Source organism: Labrus mixtus, chromosome 12, assembly GCF_963584025.1.
Source record: "Labrus mixtus chromosome 12, fLabMix1.1, whole genome shotgun sequence".
NCBI lineage: Eukaryota > Metazoa > Chordata > Actinopteri > Labriformes > Labridae > Labrus > Labrus mixtus.
This window is the reverse complement of record NC_083623.1, coordinates 6317046-6339191: the sequence shown is the minus strand read 5'-3', so window position 1 is coordinate 6339191 and position 22146 is coordinate 6317046. Positions and strand designations below refer to the sequence as shown.

Genomic DNA, 22146 nt, shown 5'->3' with positions numbered 1-22146 from the left:
TGTACTGAGAAATGCAAATTCCTTAGAACTTGAAATTTAGAGATAATTATACTGTTGATTAAGACTGAGATGTTTTTTTATTTTCATAAAAATTATAATTTGAAGATAATTCTGTCAATAATTCAGAAAAACAGAGCATATTTTTTTTTTCATGTGTAAGCAACACGCCTCCGTGTGCAAGATGTGACAAATTGCCTTATAATGGTTTTATTCTGCACTTTCTTATTGCTCAGAAATAAAACCTTCAATGTTCTTTCACTTCTCACTTCTCAGAAAGTTTCATTCACGTCATTTTTGAAGTTCTCACTTTATGATTTATGACAGTCTGAAGTTTTGTCTCACTTTTCTTTTTCAAGTTCTTTCAAATCTTAATTTGTAGCTTAAGAATTTGAGGCAATGTTTTACAGTTTCTGACTTTATTGGGGGTGCTCAAACTGATGAGTTTGGACTAAAAGAATTATATTTACGAGAGGAAACAACAACTTGAATCTGTTTTTCTCACTGGCTCTCTTTTCTCTCTTCTTAAGAGATGTTTCACAGTCTGTTCTGTCTGTCTGGTATAAAATGGAAAATGACCTGTTAAGACCTCATAACAGCCTAACATGAATCTCATTTTCAAAACAACACAAGAACAATACACAGAGGCAATCAGATATGCTTTTGCAGCAGTGTCAGTGTTCAGAACAGAGCGACCTGTAACAGTGTGACCTGCCTCCAGTGAGAACAGTGTTTACATTGCCCCATTAACTCCAAACAACTGTGATCGCCCAGAATCTCGGTGCTTTCCTACAGCCAGCTTGAAACGACCCATTATGTGTAAAATATTCTGTCGGCTGGATCAGAGACTCTCTGCCGCTCAAGCGTTGTCTGATATGTTTGTTGACACAGAGAGGAGGGTAGTTTGAAACAGATGAGAAACCAGGGTGCAGCGTTATCTCTGTGACTCTCTGAGCTCCTCTGTCATTACAGGAGAAAAGTCCCTGGGCTGATTTGTTTTTGTTGTTATCAGTAGCGTGCGGCAGCCTCAGGGACAGTTTGTACCTCCCCACCTCATGCGTGGGCCTCCTAAACACTGTCAGAGTTTATACAGATGTTTTCCTGTATTTTATTTCCTTTGCGACATTGATACCCACCAAGACTTGAGTATTAGCTGATACTGAATACCTCTCCACTTGTGATGATAAATATTCATTTTAGTATTATTATTATTGACAACTGTAGGTTTAACTAACCCTTTATGCATGTGATACACTTGCTATCATTGTTGTACCTTCTAGCTCATTACACTGATGAAACACTAAACACTAAAAAGCTTAGCGCCATGAAATTGCTGAACTTTAACGTAAACACAAAACTCTAATTTTGTTTTCCCCTATTTTTAATTATCTTTAATTTATTGTTAAAAATTGTCTTAAGCTGTTAGACAATAGTCCTTCTATCGCTAAATTTGCTAGCTTTAGCTTAAGTTTCTTAAACTGTTTTTTGCAGAAACCACTGATAGCTTAGATATTGCTAATAATGTGCAATTAGAAACCGCCAACTGCTATGCCTTTTGCTAGCTTCAGATTATTTTACTCTGCTAGCAGTACACTGTGCTCTCTGAAAAACCAAAATGACACAAAATGATAACATTGCTTGCTTTAGTACATGATATGTGATTAGAACCACCAATTGCTAGCATCTTGTCAACTTTAGCTCTAGCGTAAGATCTCTGCTAGCAGCACACTCTTCTTTTAACAGAACCCTCTGGTTCCTAACATGTTGCTAGCTTTCCTGTAAATGTGAAAACCTGATTGCTACGTTAAAGGGTAAAATGTGTTGTTTGAAACCACTGAATGCCGACGTGTTGCCATTTGTAGTGTAAAATGTGTGATTAGAAACTACTCGCTGAATTTTTAGCTAGGCTTAGTTTCGCTTCCTGCTAACTCGGGCACTGTTTTTAGCCTTTCAAAAACAGTGTTGTGTCGGCTGTGATATAATGATTGATGGGTAAACTTCTGTTTTGAACCAAAAATAAGCAAGCTGTTTTTTTTAGAAGCCTGTTTACTTGTAGGTACTCAATATTGCATGCTAGTCCGTAGCCTATTAGAGACATTTTTATTGATATCAAAACAGTTTAATTGCCCATTTTATACTTTAATTAGCATGTTGATGCCAAAAGAAACATTTGTACTCTCCTTTATAAAAGATAATAGATGAATAATAGCGGTGTTTTAGGCTGCACACAGAGGAATTTGTATGTTACGGTTTAGCACACAGTGAATTTGCTCTGCTAACTGTCTTGTTATGCTAGCAAAGACTCTGTTCAAAGCTGGGAACTCTCCACCTCTCGACCACATGCTGTAAGTCCCTGCTGGCTTGAGTGACACACAGCAATATTTACTCCTAATGACCTATTGATCCAGAAGATAATATCCTTGAGTCCAGGTGGAGTAACTGTGGTATTGAGTGTTTTTGTATGCGTTGAAGAGGTTGGAGAGGTGTGTTAAATCACTGTCATCTGTGGAAAAAAAGGTTCTGTTTTCCAAGAGTGTTCTCCTGAATTAACTCCACTTGTCTCTCTGACATGAGAATCTATATCTGACAGCCGCTTCATCACACAGACCGCAGAGATAGAAGCTGTGAGCGAACATCACCTGTAACAAGCTGTTTGTATTACTGACAAACATACTGAGGTTTAGTGTTATCAATCAGTGTTTGACCTCGAAGATGTGTCTCTCTCTCACACAGAAAAAAAAAAAGAAGTCCATATTTCATAAAAAAGAAATTGAGCATTGATCAAATGCAGGCTTTCAGTTTATTTACAGGAGAACTGACGCAGAGTATTACAATATAGGCTATCAATAACAACTTGACAGACATATGAATTGGTTTGAGAAGTTTGTAAAAGAAAAAAATAAACATTTGACTTTTCGTTTTATTCCTCTGTGATAGTAAATTTCAGATCGATTCCATTTTGGTCAAAACTAACCATTTGATGACATCAGCATGGTCTCTGGGAACGCTGATCTACAGTTTTCACCACTTTCTGACATTTCATTAGACCGACAATTGATCGATAAATCAAGAAAACAATCAACATTACAATACTGTTCGTTTCCGCTGTAGACACACTATGAAGCAGTAAATCCTCACATTCAGGAAAATGTTTCAGATTTTTATTAAGCGAGTCCCTAAGCGCCAAATATATTCAATCAGTCATGTATTAATGTAAGTGTGTGGGATTGAGATGAATTACTAGGATTGACTTCCAAATCATTTTAGCATCTCTACATTGGTTTTATTTGATTTAGCGCTTGAACAGCCCAGCGCTGAATTCACTTCACTTTCTGTCTGCAGCCACCTTTCCTTTTCCAAATTGGTTTAATGGACACTGAAAAAAAACTTTCAGACTATTAATGATTCTGTATTTCCAACGCTCTTTAAAGTGTATCACAGTTTCCAATCCAATCCAATCAAAACCAATGTATTTATATATACAAGAACATTTAAAAAAACAACAAAGTTTATCAAAGTGCTGCACAGTGAGTGAAAAAACAGACCTAAAAAAACGCACAAAAATTACATAAAACCCATAAGAAGCACATTTTAGAAGACAGTTTAATTATTGCAAACGAGTAAATGCACAAGGGACAGTAAGTTGCATGAAACGCACAAAATCCTATAAACCCATAAAACACATGACAAATGCATTAATTCAGAAAATAACACATCACATCAAGATCCCACACAACTCTCATGCTACAATAGGCGTAAAGCCAAATGTAAAACTGTTTATACTCATAATGTACAGTTATTTATCTTTTGGCTTTTCCTTCTTCGTCTGGTAGGACATGGATAACTGACTTTGCTAAGCTTCTGTGTTATTTTCTGTACTCAGAGCTTCGCACTGACACTGAACATGTCATCTGTAATTCTCACCCTCAGACATCGCTGTTGTGGAGATGACAGATGCTTTTCGCCAGCCTTCGCTCTTTTATCACCTGGGAGTGAGAGAGAGCTTCAGCATGGCCAACAACATCATCCTGTACTGCGACACAAACTCCGACTCCCTCCAGTCCCTGCAGGTAAGCTGTCATCATAAACATAAACCGTGACATCCTGCCCTCATCATCCTTAAGGCATCAACCAAACTACCACTGAGGCTCCCGAGGGTGCTGATTAAAGCCTATATTTAGGAGGATAGACGGGGGATGGACGGAAATGTAATTTGGTTGCAGAGGCAGGGAAATGCATCAATAATTTGATGAAAGGAAATGGATTTATGAAGCCGTTTGATGGTGGCCTCATCAAAATTATTCTCTGATTGGAAAGGTTTAGTAGAAGGAAGACAATTTTGCTCGCTCCGTAATATCTGCAGAGGAGGTTGTGTTTCTGATGCTGTTTGTTTGTCAACTGGATTACAGAAAATCTTCCTGCCTGATTTTCATGAAACTTGGTGGATTCATTCTCAGTGTCCTTAAACACCCTGAAGAACATTTAGATCTTGGATCAGTTCAGGAGTGATACTTTCCAGTTGAAAGATAGTGCAGCTGTTATGTGGTGGGAACTAGCTTTACGTATTAAAGGGATAGTTTGGTATTTTGGAAATGGCCTTGTATGAGGTAATTGTCAATAGTAAGTATATTAATTAGAAGATACCTGTCAGCAGGGCTCCTTTAAGGAGAGAGCGGCCAGTGTGCAGGCACGGAAGCTATGCTATACGGCTATGCAAACAGGATTGTTTCTTTTTTAGAACTCATCTGTTTTGATTTCATGAAGGATACGAGTAATGCACACTTAAGGGCGTGTTTGATATGACTGTAAGTGTGCGCGTTTGCCAGGAAGCTCCACCACTCTTTGTGTGAACTAGGTTGACTGAGAGAATTTTCAACATGGTGACCACCATCTTTAGACTTCAAAACACACCTTCAGTTACCCATGGGTTACATCACTAAGACTATGTCCATGTTTTATACAGTCTGTGATTAGTACCAAAGTTGCTGTAAAGGCCCTGACACGCCAAGGAGATCGTCGGCCTGTTGAATCGGCGTCGGCGAGAGGAATCTCTTTGATTGGCTGTTCGTAGGTTTCATTTATCTTGCGCTCTCGACACAGGTTCAGGAAAGTCTCTTTAGCATGCCTCTGTAGTATCCATGCTTTCACCCATTAGTGCGGTTTCTCCTTATTTGTCGCCTCTTCTTTTCTTTTTCCACTAAAAGGCCAAGGACTGACATCGCCAGCGCCATTTTCAACTTTTTAGGCTACCTATAATACGAGTGGTGCGCGACAGCAGTGTGAAAACGGTCTTCTTGTATAATAACGACGGACCACCACCGCCAGGCATGGAGAGTTATTTCCTCTCACCCATGTGCAGAACGTACGTGGTGGTTGGCCGTCGGCTGTAGTCTTTGCGGTGTGTTCTAGTGCAACTTTTTGGCCAAGACAAGAGGCAGCGCCACAGTCGGCCTTTACTCTGCTTGGTGTGTCAGGGCCTTAACACTATATTTAACCAAGGAATGATCCTCCATATGATGAGTGTTTACAACACTGAAATTGACACCCTCCTGCACGGCATCAGTCTGTTAGAAGAGCCACAACACTGTTAAATAACAGAGTCAAACATTCTGACTTTAATGGACTTGAATTTAAAAAAAAACTGTCCTACAAATTGTGAGTGAGTCAGCATGTGACAACAGTGTGAGTCTTATAGCTGCTGTGTAGCAGGCCAGACGTGGTTCACACAGTCTGGGGCTCAAATGTAACACATTTTAAAACTCCTGCAGAGGAACACTGGGGCCTTCATGGTAAGATGTTTGTGTAGTGGGAGTTTTTTTTTAATGGAGACAGAGCTCCTCAGCCAAAGACCACAATGTATATCCAGCATATAGTTTAATGTAAACTGCCAGGAGAGTTTTAGTTTCTAGATTTAACACAACATTAAAAGCTAGTTAGCGCTCTGAGCTCCATTCTGTCTGCTTTTTTATGTCATGACAAGGTTATCTTGTCATGCCATTCTTTCCTGCTCTAATGCAAACTGATTATAATAGGGGTTCTCACATCCTGTGGTTCGCCGTGGTGCCCGCCCGCCTGGCTGGCTGGGCGGTCGACTCACTGCACCTCACCCTGCCTCACAGACCACTTTACTCTGGTGGTTTCTTATAATCTTCATCGGGCAGCTAAATTGTTTGGAAGCGGGCTGTTTTTGACATTGGAGGTTTTCCTTAAAATGCTGTGGACCTCTTTTTTTAAAAATACACCCTTAAGCCTCTAAAGAAGCCTCTGTGTAATCTGTGTACCCGTGCTGGTCATGCTTTTTTTATACATTAGTTATACATAGAGTTTTTCCCAGTGTTATAATCAGGCTTGAAGTGAATCTAAATGTAAGGTTAATGTATTCGTGTGGCTGCATACTAGGATTTCTCACTAGTAATCCATTTCAAAACGCAGTCAGCACGGGGGACAAGTCTCCTGATTGTAAAGGTCATGCCAGCATGATATGATGAACTCAGGAGTCATGGGGTATAGATGTTGTGCAATCCATCATTACTGCCTTGAATCCTCAGTGTGCTGCAGACGTCAGTTATATAAAAAATATATACAAGAAGCCCATCAATGTCTGATGTGGTGAGAAGAAGATTGTGTTTGTTTACGATTAAGAATGGCTTGTTAATGAAATTGTCGGCCAGGCAGCAAATACAGTAGACCCAAGCAGCCAATGTGGAAGTGCAAAAAACTGCAGTTCCTATAGTGTCCACTTGAGGCTGGCTCCAAAAGCAAAGAAAACCAGGTTAGAGCCCATATTAAAAAAAAAAAAATCATCAGATATTAATAGTTTTTACAAGTATTTTGTTTGAAAAAAACTGAGGCCTTAAGTGACTTTGTTTACCCCGGAAGGGAAGCTAGGACCCCCCAAGTTATTGGCTTTTTACTAGCAATGACGACGAAACAAATTGGGACATAAATCTGCTAATCATTGTACATTTTTTAACGAAATGATATCTTTGTGTACACACCCATGGAGCCTCAGGGTGTACATTTATTCATTGCACTGTCCTGATGGAAATTTTTGCTCTGGAGTTTTCTTGCAAACAAAGACAACGCCTAACAAACATGTTGAATGTATTTCCTTCCTGATCAAGTATTTGCTAAGCTTTCTCAGAATATTTGAAAACCTACATTGCTTCTGTCACTTTGAGGTCTTTTTCATTTATTTTACTTATGCATTCATACGTTTTACAAATTCTGGTCCCAGCGTTTAAAGAAAAACACTTCAGGTATAGGACAAGCAGCCAAAAAAGCCCTATATGACTGAATGTTTGTTACTCAGTGAAGAGGCAGGGTTTGAGTTTTCTGTCATTACTCTAAGTTGTAATCAGAAACACAGTGTCCCAAACAAAATTGCCCTCCAGATAAAATGTCCTTGTAAAATCTCTTAATATGTTTTTTTTCTCTTCCCATCTTTCAGGAGATAATTTGCCAGAAGAACACTGTAAGTACACAACAATCTTTGCTTTCTCCTTCGCCTTTTGCCTTTCACACATTACTCACTCATCACACATATTATGTGGTGCAGAAAAAAAATATGCTTTATACAACGTGCAAAGAGCAGAGTGTCTTTACACCTTATGTTTCTCCTCTTGGTGTTATTCAGGCTTTTCTCTTATGCTGCACACTTTTGCTGAGAAGCATGTGATGAATGTTTGACTTCACAGTGAAATGAAAACATCTTCAGAAGATGTTTTTTCTCTGATCACAGATGTTAACTGAGTTGCATGTGCGTGATCGGCATAGGGACGCACAGGCGCTTTGAAAATTTGACTTGCAAAAACTGCAGCATTCAAATAAGATGGTGCAGTGAAACGAGGAAATCCTCTTCCTTCCTGACACGTAATACTGTACTGTAGTTCCAAATGTAATCTGACTGAATCTTTGTTATTATCTATCTTTATTTGTTATGTAATCCTGCAACACATTAGATATTAAACACAGTTATGCTTGTTCGGTTTGTAAATGTGCAACCATATTTTGCTGCAGAGTCTCTGAGTACAATTTATGTAAATATAACAGTTTTTACCACTTTGGGACCCTGTCAGTACCAAATGGTGCAAAGCGATCCTATTATTGATACTAAGTGAAAAGCTTTTTTTTTCATGAACCGTTATTTAATGAGTACCACCACCTCAGGTTTTTGGCAGTTTAGGCAATGTAATACCTAAAAACCACAGATCAAATTGCTTGTTTGGTCCAACAAATGGTTAAATCTACAAAAAATACATTTACAGAGAAAATCATCATTTAAAAAGTACAAAGAAACAAGTGTTTGGCTTTTTAGTTGCTCTTTGGCCAGACTTCGCTTCCCATATGCATCAATGATCCTGTCACTGGTAAAAGTCCTTCCTTTGACCACTAAGTACTGACCAATGCTGCCCAGGAACACCATACAAGAACAGCAATTTTGGAGAAATTAGTACCCAGCTGTCTAGTCATCACGTTGGCCCTCGTCACATCCTTACCTTTGCACATTTTTTCTCCTTCAAACACATCATCTCCATTATCAACATCAAGAACAATTGCTGCGTAACATATCCCACCCACTGACAGGTGCCGTTGTAAAGAGATAACATCTGTTATTCACTTCACCTGTCAGTGGACATACTGTTATGGCTGATAGGTTTATGGATCCACACCCAAAAAAATAATGATCAGTTTTCTTATTTAACATCTAATGAGTTGTGATTAAGCACGACTAGAAACAGTGGAGCCAGCTGATGGTTCTCCAGCGGTCCATGTTAATGTGTGATGATGTAAAAGGCTTAGCTCTCATAAGTGGCCTTTCAGTGAAAGGAGGTGGCCCTATGCTGCATGAAAGTTGCCACCCTCTGACACTGCACCGTGAGAGGAGAGCTGATTATCTCTCCCTGTGTCAGAGTGCACTGAACCCTGATCCCTCGTATGTGCACTCACTGTCTTTATTCTCTTTCTTTCTTTTTTCTATTAAGGCACTTAACCGCCTCTGCTCTGGTGCATGAGCTCTTACCCAGCACTCTACATTGGTAAATAAATTGCACTTAAAAGTGCACGATGGCAGAGTTTTCATTTTTTTTAGCATATTCCATTTCTTGGAAGGCATTGATGTTTTGTTTCTCTTCAAGTGCCAAAATAATAATATCAGTTTTAATACTCATAGGACTAAACATTTAGACATGGAAAATACATTTTAATACTTTTTTTATTACAAACATGAACTAACAAAAAAATCTCTCAAGTGAATTTCAGATAGCAAACCGGCTTGCAAGCAATATTCAAGTAAAGTAAACACACAATCAAAAGCATGACACTTCAGCCTGCTGTATATTTATAAAATTAATTATTACATTTAAACATAATACGCTCTCACTATCAGATCCCCCTTCTTTTCTTTTAGCCAGCTAGGGTAAAATATATCACTGTTGCCTTGTGATTAAGTAATGACAGACAGGGAACAATAAAAAATGCCAGTCATGCTAACACTTCCCCCGCTAAGTTAGCTAACTGTTGCTACGCCTGTCAAACTTTTGGTTCTCAGACAAACAATGGCAAATTCCCTGTGTCCAATGTGAAGTACATTACAAAGCAATAGGTATCAAGTTTTACACGGAAGTAAACAAAAGCAGCCGACTTCTAGTTAGTCGTCTGAAATGACCGTGCTAGTAGCTTATAGCACAAAAGATGTAATTAAGCTAATGTCAGATTTATGAGGCTTTGGCTGGCTTTTAGATTATCTTGTACATGACTTAATGATTTGGTTTGGAAAGGTTATATACAAATAAGGTTTATTATTATATTATTATTATTATTATTATTATTATTATTATGATTACTATTATTATTATTATTATTAATAATAATAATAATGTAAACAAAACCCTGAAAAATATGGTCCTTAAAAATGTATACAGTAAGCTACATGATCTGATAAATTCAAAGCAGGAAAACAAATTAGTGAAAAAAAGCATTTAAGCTACACTTTAGCTTTACAGTAGCATGAAGCTAATAAGCTGTCATATTTTAGTACAGTATTAAAAATATAAATGTAGCCTAGCCTACTTAAAATGATACAAGATACAAAAGAAAACATGCTTGGAGACAATGCTAGGTTAGCTTTGTCTTTCATAAAAGATGATGGTCTTCATATTATTGATGATGATGATGGTAATGACGATGGTTTTTGTTTGATAACCACGACTTATAAGATGGTTTCTATACTGATTAGAGCTCTCAAGAACTGCCCTCAATGTTGTGCTTTGCCTCTGGTCACTTCCTGTCAGCACCTGTGTGTCCAATCAGACTCAAAGCTGATCATTTGCTCTTACTGACATTGTTCCCTTTTTTCTAGATCCTTGTTTGAGTTGTTCTTACTCTCTGATGTACGTCGCTTTGGATAAAAGCATCTGCTAAGTGAATTGTAGAATTGTAGAAAAATAGCATGCTAACAATAGGACTAAAAGCCTCCCTAAAAATTACTGTGATATACTATACTGTAGGTATACACAAAATCTTTAATTTCAAAACGGATAGTCTAAGGTCATGTGCTTGCTAAGTGATGCTAGGCAACAACTGTAGCTAAACCAGGCAGGTTTAGGCCTACAAGATTTGCGTCTTTCTATGGAGAACCTGAAAAAAAACTGATGTACGTTCCTTAAAAATCCTACCCAAGTGTTTGTACCTTTTTCAGGACAAAAAAAGGACGCGATTCTGCAGCGTATAATAGACCTGTCTCCGCGCTGCGGGCCTGGTCGGGCATCTGATACTTACCCAACATTAATTTGATACGTGTAGAAAAGATTGACGGGACTACGATGCCATTCTGGCGTTGCTAAACTAAGATTTCACGGTTGTTTTGAAAGCCAGCATTAGGTTGCACTAAACAAACCTATGTGATGTTGATGTTGATGTTGATGCTATGATATGTTTATTTTGTTATTCTAAGAGATGCTTATATAATCTGTAGGTATAAATGTATCTGATTCTCAAATGTACTGTAATGGTATTTAACTGTTTGGATTAAACCACCCACCATGATAGAAGAAATCCAGGTAATTGGGCTTTGTTGGTGTGTACACAATCACGATAATTGCATGCAGCTGCATTCAGCGTACAGGTTCAGGGCATGGGTGGAGGAGAGCATGGGTGGCTGTTAGTGATGACTACTTCCTCAATTGGTTAATGACTGCTGTCACGGTAATAAAAAATTGAGTGCTCACATCAAGCCGCGTGCTTATCTGTGTTAAGGTGAGTGCGTGGGCATGCAGCTCCAATACTATCCTGCTATATCTGCAAATGGACAGATGGACCATCAGACCAGATGACTCACTCACTGAATAACTGACCCGCACCATGTCACATTCAACAGAATCCCTGTGAGCTATAACAGTCGCACGTGTTCCACTCGGAGCTGAGGAGCTTGTTACCTATTAGCGACGGGCAGAGGTTAGCTTTCCGGTGACCTGCAGCCGCTCTGAAATATGCATCAGCCTGTGAAATCAACCCCGTCATGTGATCCGTGTGCACGACGGTGTGAATCATGTCTGCACACAAAAGAGCTTAAAATAGCGCCAGGATTCACTGAATTTAGGGGACACAGGTTTATTTTTAAAAGGCATGCATTAACTCTGCAGCAACAGGTGATGTCATGAAACCACTGTTGCACAAAAGGAAGTCAGCAGATGGCTTTCATTTCTTCAATGCCACACCTTCCTGTCACTTCCTTTTTCTCTCCTGGCAGTCAAGAGTGGTTTCTCAAAAGAGGCAGCCGAGAAGCTGAAACCATGATAGAATATTAAAGCAGTCAGGAGGAAGCAGCTCAACCGCCTTCAGACGCTCTTGTGTTTTTTGTTTCGCCACACATCTGACATTCTGGGAATAGCGCAGCTTGAAATCATCTCTGCTGTTTCTGCGAGGATGGCAGTAGTGGATTTTGCCTGCCTCTCTCGCTATCTCTCTCTCTCTCTCTCTCTCTCCCTCTCTGTTGCTTTCTCTTTATCTCTCTGTAAACACCACATGCACTTGTTTCCTCTGTGTTTATTCAGCAGTGGTGGGCCACCGCAACCGGAGCATCACGACCGCTGCTTGAGAATAATATGAACTTAAAACAAATACAGATACAGAGTACAGAGATCTTCCTCCAGACAAAACACATATGTCTGACATTAGAGCTAAGTAAATACAATGGGACACTTTCAGTGCTACATCTGCAGCTAAAACTGAAACAGACCTGAAACTAAATAACGTCTGAATGCCACAGCTGGAGGAAATAACAGGGTAGAGCTGTGCAGTAGGTAAGCAGCAAGGCTTCTGTTTCTGCACGGTTTTTCACAAGGCTGAACAAACGAGAGGAATGTGAAAGTGTTTGTGGTTATAAGGCAGCAGCTGCTAATGGGGCTGTCACCACCGATGCACATCTCCCGCCCGGTCTGCTGACTGTTTAGACTGGTTCAGCGAAGACAAGGCAACATATAAACACTATTGTCAGTGCAGACGGATCGGAGCAAGCGTCTCATGGCATTACCTGAAACCATCTCAAACAGGGGAAACAGCTTAGACTTCCTCCAGGCAATCTGCTTCCTCCATAAACAATGTAATGTTTGCTCTACACGTGTCTATAAAAGTGGCTGTAAAATGTGTTTGGTGTATGATTTAGATACGGTGATTGTTTAATGATCATTTGTATTTAACTGTAAATGCCCACCTTGTACTGTTAGGGTTATTTTGCATGCTTATGATATAAGTTATAATCTTTATACATTTGAGAGCTCAATATACCCAGCAGCACTAGCAAATAGACAACCACAACAAAGCTGCTGCTTCATTTATTTACCCACAAAAGTCTCCAAAGGCCAATGGTCCTTTCATGATATGCAATTCGTAAAGTGCAGCCACTAAATATGACTTCATATTTCCAAAATGATGAGAATGATTTCCCTTAATGGTTGAAATTTCATCAAATCAGCTTTGCATTTACTGTGTACGTTAGATTTGGAAATACTTCACATACTTAGATTACTCACCATTTGTGAAAAGCAGGAAATCATTTCTCATGAACATAAGGATGAACATGAAATGTGCAGAATGAGAGTAGTTAAAAGCTGTAAAGGCAAAGTGACATTTTGCAATAAAAGTTTTTTATCTTCTTGACACCATTACAAACTATTTATACGTCAAAGTCTTGTTTAGCCGATGGCGATGCCCAGTTGCGATGGAACTTATACTGTAGATGCTGAAAAATGTAATGTTTTCTTAGCCCTTTATTTTTAATGTTTAGCATTAAAAGTTAAATGAAGTTTTATGGGCTACTTGACCATGGACACGGTTGGAAATGGACACAAATATACATTTAAAGCCAGCACAGTCGAGACTCGAGAGGCATAAAGCTTCTTGACAATCGAACAATTCCAGTCAGTGAACAGGTTGGTTTAGATATGACGAGAGACCAACAAGAGTTACTGAATGGACCTGCTACTGAGATTTTTTATAATTTTTAACATTAAGATTAAGGCGCCTTTGAGACAGTTCATATGCTGATTTCTTAAAAAGATAGTGAATTAATAGTTTTATCCATTGTGGGTCACAATTAACGTAACCTGTTAGTCTTGTAGACTTCCCAAATGATGTACTTTAGTGTGGCTAAATATTTACCTGTTTCCCTCCATTCCAAACTCAACGAGTCTTAAAAAAAAGAGTCCACCTGGGTGGCACTGATGGCCTAGCGGTTAGGGCACACCCCATGTATGGTCCTCCAAGCAGGTGGCCCAAGTTCAAGTCTGACCTGTCCCACGTGACATTCCCCGCTCGCTGTCCCGGTTTCCCACTGTCCTATGTAGATAAAGAAAGCCCCAAAATAAAAGTTGAAATAAAAAAAGAGTCATCTGAGGCTTCATTACACTGAATAACTTTATTTCCTGTTCCCGCACAGACATGCTCAGCAAACTACAGCTTCATCCCATACATGGTGACGCCCCACAACAAGGTGTACTGCTGTGAGAGCAGCCTGATGAAGGGCCTGACCGAGCTGATGCAGCCCAGCTTCGAGATGCTGCTGGGACCGATCTGCATGCCCCTGCTCGACCGCTTCGTCCAGCTGCTCAAAGTGTCGCAGGCGAACTCCCAGTAAGTAGAGTGAGGGAAGGGAAGTGGTTGCACTGAAACCTCTCTCTCTCTGATTTCATACTCCACCGTCCTGTCAAATAAAGACAAAAGCCTTAAACAAATCTGAAAAAGAAAAAGTCTATGATATGTTAATTTCTCACTTTTTAAAGTCACACAGAAGCCAAAATCTCTTAACTTTGTATTAACCCATTTTTAATCAAATATGTAAGCTAATTATTACATGTTTGCTTTTTTTAGACGAACAGGGCTAAAAGGGTATTTCACTGCAGTCGTGGATTTTCCGGTTCTGCAACTTTTGAAGGAAGTTATTTAAAAACTTAATAAGTCAGTGAGTTTGAGGATGAGGAAGCAAAAGTTAAAAAAATTAAAAGTTCTTGTACTGTAAATGATCTCTGGGCCATGTTGTAGGCTACAATACCTTCTTAAAATGCAAGATTCAAATGAAAAATTATGACAGAGAGGTTCTTTAAAATCCAAGCTGAGGTGTATGATTTAAGTAGATGATACACAACATATACAGAGGAACCTGTTATGATGATACTTCCTGCACAGAACGATTGCGCTCACAGGTGTTCATGTTTTGGCAGAGCTGTGTTTTCTCCTGCAGGTCAGGCTTTTGTTTCACTGTCCCACTCTTCCTACTTTCGCCTGCTGTGATCACTTTCCTGTAGTGCATCCCTCGTCTTTGACATGCGTGGTGCCCCACATTTCCAAAAGAGAGAAAAACATTTATCAACGCCTCAGCTGTTAGAGAAATATTTTCAGCTTTTCTGCCAAGAGACGACGCAGCATCCAGTTAGCTGTAGTGACTCAGGGTTTTTTTTTTTTGGTTTTTTTTTGCAGAACAGGAGAATGTGCTCTTTGATAATGCTTTTGTCTCCTGGACAACATTTTATAACCAGTGAGCACAGCCAAGGTTTCACTTCATCCATCTCTGGTATCTTACAGCAATGCATTCAGTACATTGTGTGAAGGAGCGTGACTTCTATTTATGACGGCTATTAATAACAAGATTCCATTTATTGTCCTATGGAGCCTGAGACCAGTGCTATTAATTGCAGCGTCAGCGTTTATTTTCACATAATTGTTTCTTGAGACAGACTATAAACTAGTGTCTGTGTGGCTGAATTCCAGTATGATTGAATTTGATTTAATTTAACTCCGCCAGCTCACATGGAACAGATTTGTTATGTGAATAGAGAGAACGTAGTGAGTCATTATTTAGTACTCGGGCCTTAACCTTACGACTCCTCGCATAGAGGAGGAGAGCGTGGGAGTGACGACAACCTGCAGCACATGATCCTTGGCTACTGTGTGGTTCTGAAACCAAAACTGTAACCTCATTTTGAAGGAAATTAACAAGCAAATTAAATTTAACAAAGCGATTTCACATGGAAGCAGTTCATTATGTGATTAGAGAATCTCTCAGAGGTGGGGGACTCGGGTCACATGACTTGACTCGAGTCAGACTTGGTTTTTTTTCTACTATTAAAAAAAAAGCTAAATGTTGGGGCGCAGGTAGCCTAGTGGTTAGTGTGCAAGCCGCATATACGGAGGCTGTAGTCCTCCAAGCGGACAGCCCCAGGTTGGAATCGGACCTGAGGCTCCTTTCCCGCATGTCCTATCCTACTCTCTCTCTCTCCCTGATTTCTGACTCTAGCCACTTTCCTATCTCTATAAAAAGGTATAAAAAAAAAAGCCCCCAAATTCTACAACAAAAAAGCAAAATGTTTCAAGAAAATGATCTAATACAAGAAGCAAACTAATCAACCTTATGATAGAAACTACGACCAAAATAAAGCAGTAACAAAGAAGTTTCAGACGTTGATATTCTTCATATTTTAAGCAGTAAAATTAATTTTAAGTTCTCTATCGACCATTAATTGGCAATGAATTTAAAACCTTTTAAAAGAGCTCAGAAACAAAGCAGTGAATAAACATATATGTGTGATTTAAAGCCATGTGGAGTGAGGGAAGGTAAAACAAATGGCTCTCACCGTGGGCTGCGAACTTCAACATTCAAAAGTCTGCTTTTATTCACACGCGATCAAAACTCTCAAGAGGGAAATCTGTTCAGTTTTTGGAGTCGTTCCTCCATCCAAGCTTTTAAATATCATTTCTAAAATACGGGAAACTAGGCTCCTTACATCTTTCAGTTATTATGCTCAAAACTAAATCAAGCAGAAAATAGCTCCTTTCACTGAAATGATGTTAAACTGAGTGCAGTAAATGAGTTAGAAACCCATTGGTTTTAGAATTGCCCCTCAAGGAATAACTAAGCTTCCTCAAACAATTTGATCAGTGCAAAAATAATTAGACGTGACAGGAAACAACAGCTTTTTTTTATGTTATTAAGATTTTCGATGTAATGCTTCGTTCTGGACAATAACTCCTCTCTTACTATTCTCTTCTGTAACAGCCAGTATTTCCGTGAGACGATCCTGAATGAGATCCGTAAGGCCCGGGAGTTGTACACGGGCATGGAGCTGGCTGCAGAGCTGAGCCGCATCCAGCAGCGGCTCGACAACGTGGAGTGCCTTTCAGTCGACATCGTCATCAACCTGCTGCTGACGTACAGGGACATCCAGGTACACCTGCTACCTGTAGCTCTCTGAACGTCAACATGTTGTTATCTTGGTTAATTGGATGATGTTGTGTCGGTCTGTGAACAGTGTTGCCTCCACAGGCTCTTCTGAGAGGGGATTTCTTTAGGGGTGGGAATCATAGGGTTGCTTACATAATGCTATGATACAATATGAAATGTGGCCCACACTAACAATAATATCAAAATTCTGCAATTCTACAATAATTAATATATTGGAAGACAAACATATAATGAAACATCACAATATCTGATAAACTGAGGAAGACCAGATAAAGTGCAGCTCTTTTCCCCTCTGTCCGTTATCTCACTGCCTTCTTCTTCTTTGGTGAATTAAGTTGTGTTCACTAATTCATTAATGTCATGAGCGTCACTGTGAGGAGTCATGAAGTAGTGACGTAGTGAGTCCAAATCGGCAGGGAGAATCTGTATTAAACGCAGTAAAAATACAAATAAAAACCCTAGTGTTTGTCATTTGCCAGAAACAAAACAGTTAAAAATTCCCTTTACGCTGATAAAAACAACTTTCTGCTGTCCTATTGCCATTCAGTTACTTACTGAAAGATGTGTGTAAGGGGATGCAGCTGGAAAAAAAAGAAAGTTTTTAATATATGAGTTGACTGGCTGTCTTTTCACCTGATGAGTCAAATCGTCAACTCCAAGAGGGCAGAGGTGTGAAAGTTTGTTTTTTTGCTTTTAAAAGATGTTTTAAAAAATTCTAATGTATCAGCTTTTGAAAAATACTGAACAATCAACATGCAGCTTTAGCCTTTAGGTCCAAACACCAACATGTCTGACATCCTGACAACAGACTTTTTAGACAAGGACATTAAAAATGTAATGCAAAAAGCTTCTAGGATCAGACAGTCAGCTAACCACACATGATACTACTCAGATAATCTGCATGTGCTTCTGACCTTGAGCGAGAAAGTGACTGTACAAACCTTACTGTACACGTTTGAGAGAGGTCACTGCCTCAGCATGTATCTGTCTCTCCTGCTCAAACAGAGGCGGTGGCAGACCGCCTGTAGAGCGCTCTAGGCGAAGCTTTTGGTCTGCCCATCTCAAAACTGCCGCTCTTTCTCCTCTCTGTAGTCTCCGCATTGCGATGGCACTCACCGTCCAGCTCATCCCACTCACCACAGGCAGCAGCCGCTCAGCCTCATGAATCATTCAGTAGAACAACAAGCGCTGAGGACGTGCTGAATTATTCAACATGCTTAGGGTATAGTAACGACGTAGGGGCAACAAAATGTGATGAAGGGGCGCCACTCAATTATTGAAGTGCGTTTGGTGTTACGCAGAGAGTTCAGTCTGAGACGGAATGAATAAAAGGACATCAGAAAACCCTCCACCTTTAAAAGCCACTCAATACCTTCATGATTAGGACAGTTTGGAGATCACTGTCGACAGTCCGGCAATGCTCAGAAATGACCGGGTTAAAGTGCAACAGGAGCTCATCAGCGTGCTCTTCTTCTTCTTGTCGTCTAGGATTACGAGTCCATCGTGAAGCTGGTGGAGACTCTGGAGAAGCTCCCCACCTTTGACCCCGTGGCGCATCCACACGTGAAGTTCCACTATGCCTTTGCGCTGAACCGGTAAGTTGGCGGGCATGACGCAAAAATATGCACCTGTTTGCACTTTTTCCAGCTCACCTGTGCACGGAGACATGAGAGTTAAACTGCAGTTCCTTGAATGACCACTTGAGGCTGATTCCAAAAGTGAGTCAAACATGCCAAAACTAAAAATGCCCAACTCATGGACCCAAAAAGAAACATGTTTGGAGCCTGGTATCAAAAATAGTTTAGTCTGCATGTCTTATTGTGAATATTTGCCAACTTCTGGGCTTTAATAATCTTTTCATTAGATTAGATTTAAAGGAGTGGCTGCTTTGAATGACACGTTGTATCCATCAGCTGTTAAGAGGCGTCTCCTCTACCTCCTCCTCTGAACTTAACCTCTTGTGTTTTGAGCCACTCGTCCAATAACGGTCACTTCTGGCTCCAAGAAATCAAGGTTTGCTCTGCTGAAATGTTGGGTTATTGGCTTCAAAACACGTAACATTACACGGGTTATGACCGCTTCTTACAGTACAGTCTATGGTGGCAACCTGCAGCTTATATCCCCCCTTGAGCTGCTGTATTGATTTATGCCATATCCATGGAAAATATATTGTCTGGTTGGTTTACAGTTGTCTGTTAAAGTGGTACAACACAAAAATTGTAAATGGACTTGAGCTTGTTTAGCGCTTTTTTTGTCTTCTGACTAAAATGTCTGTCACACCTTCCCATCGACACACTGATGGCAGAGGCTCCCGACAAAGCAGCCTGTAGCAACTCTGGGGTTTAGTGTCTTGCCCAAGGACACATCGAGCATGTATCTGGGTATTGACCAATTGTGTGCAGTTGAATTCTCCATCCTAAATTATCATATGAATCACTTGCAGTTCATATTAAAGTGCAGGTAAACACAGAAACAATTGTTTTTGCTAGATTCTGTATTTTCAATTTAAAATATGAGTGGCAGTGAAATTTAACTTTTGCTTGAAGACTTGAAGACCCTGCCTCAAAATGATTACATGTCAAATAGTTTAAAATATTTAAGCCTCTTGGTTTGCCTCAGTGTTTGAAGTGGGCTGACGTCGCCTTTGGGTGACATTTTGAGTTTCCAGAATCTCTCTGGAGAAAGTTCATCCTTCATCTTTTCCTTTATTTGCAAAACATCAAGAGAGGTGTTCAGTTCCTCATGATGCTAGATTCGTCTTCCCCACTTTTTCTTGAATCATCTGTTTGTTTTCAAAGAGTTATATATGCAGCAGTGGTAGAAGAAGTTTCTGGAAGTCATACAAAGTCTTGAAAAAAGGGAGATATTGTTCTTAACATGTGTGCAGCTCTGCTCATGAAACACACTGATGTACAACACAGTACGGTTTTTGACTGTTTTCACACCAGCTGCTGATCTTGTAAACATCCTGCGGTTTTCATGGTGCGACAGCCTCAAACAGAAATGTAGCGTGCTGTTCTGTAATATGGCAGAGATTGGAAAAATGTTTCTGCAGGAAGCCAGGAAGCCTGTGTGTGTTCGCTGTTGCTGTCGGGCTCATAACCAACACATGATATTACATTAGTGAGCTCAAGGCAGCGCACTGAGACATCATGTGAGACAAATTTACACAATAAGCACTGATGTGATGAGACGACCTCCAATCAGAGTTTGAAATGCTTCCCTCAGGTTTCAATCAGGACGTCTTGAATGGAGACGAGAAGCTTCGGGAGGTCTGTCCAACAAAGTCGTTCAGGTCACTTTCACTCCAAAGGCTGTAACATGTGATACTGCTGTGATGTGCTGTTTCAGTCAGATGGTGTTAAGTTGATCCTTTAAAATCAGTGTTTTATGCATAGGATGGTTTGAAGAATGATTTAGTAACTGGTGCGGTTTTTGTACAACTGAAATCATTGATTTGATAGTTAGGGTTGCCGCAAAATGTTTAATAGGAATCAGTAGCTCAGGATCTAAGGACTTGGGTTGGGAACCGGAGGGTCGCCAGTTTAAATCTCATTATGGACCAAGGTATGGAGGTTATTGTTGGAGAGGTGCCAGGTCACTTCCCGAGTACTGCATTGGTCAAGGGAATGAACCTCCAACAGCCCCACCAGACATCGCTCCATTGAAGGTCACATATTATGCAAAATACACCTTTACCATGTTTTTCTAACACTCATATGTGTCCCCAGCTTGTCTACAAACCCCCCCCCCCCCCCCCCCCCCCCCCCCCCAATTATGAGAAAAGTCCATCCTCTCGGTCTTTTGCCTGCTCCACTTTTCAGAAAACGTGCGCTCAAACAGGTCGTGTGGAGATTTTCCCTTCGTGACCTCCCAAGTGTCAGGAATTGTGACGAAAACTCTTGAATGCTCATTTGTCCATGTTTTTCACTTTCAGTTTCGCACCATGGAATTATTTTTGTCACACCGTAAGCGTTAAACACAGAGCCCAATTAGATGTCCTAATTTTACCTCCGTTGCCGTGGTAATGGCTAATTGCAGAATCTAGCACTATCCATTTACTGACAAAAGAACAGCATTGAAGACTAAATACTGATAATACACAGTCACACAATGGTTGTAGGTTATTAATATATTTTATTCATTTCACTCCTTTGTCATTTACCCATCAGCCCTCTGAGCCCAGATATTATTTTATTCAGCCTTTACAAACATGTGATGATTACTCTGAGGTGACGCTTCCACGTTGAAGTGTGAGTGGACTAATTGGCTTCAGCCTCATGTCAGCAGCAGGCATGTGAGTGTTGAAAGCTGCTCGGGGTGTCGGGGGGGAGAGGGGGGGTCTAGAGCAGGTTTCTCTCTGCTGGGAGCCTGACAGGAGTGGGGAGAAGAATCTCCTCCGTCTAAATACCAATCAGCTGCCCTCTGGGGAAAAGAGAGGAAAAGATGCATGAGAAGAGAGCAGGACTTGTCCCTGTCAGAGTTCCTCCCTCTGCACGGTCAAAGCTGTCAGCTCATATGTTTAATTTAACCTTCACGCTCTGCAGAGGAGCAGCGCTATGTTTTTTCAGGGTGTGTTTTTTTTTTTTTTTGCATTTTCAAGACTTTTCTTTACATAAAAACACTTGAGGCTTTTGGGATTTGTCTAAACCGAGGAATTGACGGACACAAAATGTGTCTTTATCAGGTAAAGGTCATGAGCATGAATCAGCATATTAATGAGGGATCTTTAATTCCCTCAAGATATTAGGGACTTTGGCTGATATTAATAGCCTACGTGTTATGTGAGGACAAGTATGCTGTCAAGTACAAGTGAAAAGATCCTCTTAATTAATTAAAGGGCCTCTATCCTCACTCCTACATATGTCATTTACTAACATATAGTGACCATAGATAAAACCACACTGGACTGTTAAAGGACTGCTGATTTATTGTGTATCGTTTTTGTTCACTTTCAGTAATTGAAGCTCCTGTGAGGAACTCTCTTTTTAAGTTGATTTCAGACCAACCTGTGGACAGAGGGTTAACTTTTTATCACTTGACCTTGTGTATAGATAGTGTGGAGAAACAGTTTATACAGTTATACTGTATGTATCCCTCATTGGAACTTGTAAAAAGAAAAAAAATGTGCTGCAAATCGTCTCCTCTGACCTTTCCCTTACACCAGCAAATGTAGGCACTCAAAATAACTATGAACTATAACAGGGGTTCACAAACTTTTCAGCCCGCGACCCCCCAAATGAAGGTGCTAGAGACTGAGAACCCCCTCTGTCCCTTGAGGAATTCTATTGTTTCTAAAATGGAACTACTTTTTATTATATATTTTTACAATAATTGGAAAGATATACATTTTTAAATAATTGAAAACATTTAATTTGGGTTTTTGGAAGGCATCTTGCAACCCCCCTCTTACT

The 22146-nt window shown here is 40.0% G+C and overlaps 1 protein-coding gene across 1 annotated transcript in view; it reads left to right on the top strand.

Annotated features, from left to right (window-relative positions):
- map3k5 (mitogen-activated protein kinase kinase kinase 5) overlaps nt 1-22146 on the top strand; it is an 81735-nt gene that overhangs the window by 22021 nt on the left and 37568 nt on the right. The window contains exons 2-6 of the mRNA XM_061051662.1: nt 3928-4067; nt 7448-7471; nt 13934-14127; nt 16547-16715; nt 18221-18327. Coding sequence (XP_060907645.1) covers nt 3928-4067; nt 7448-7471; nt 13934-14127; nt 16547-16715; nt 18221-18327 — 634 coding nt within the window. The remainder of the gene's footprint in view (nt 1-3927; nt 4068-7447; nt 7472-13933; nt 14128-16546; nt 16716-18220; nt 18328-22146) is intronic.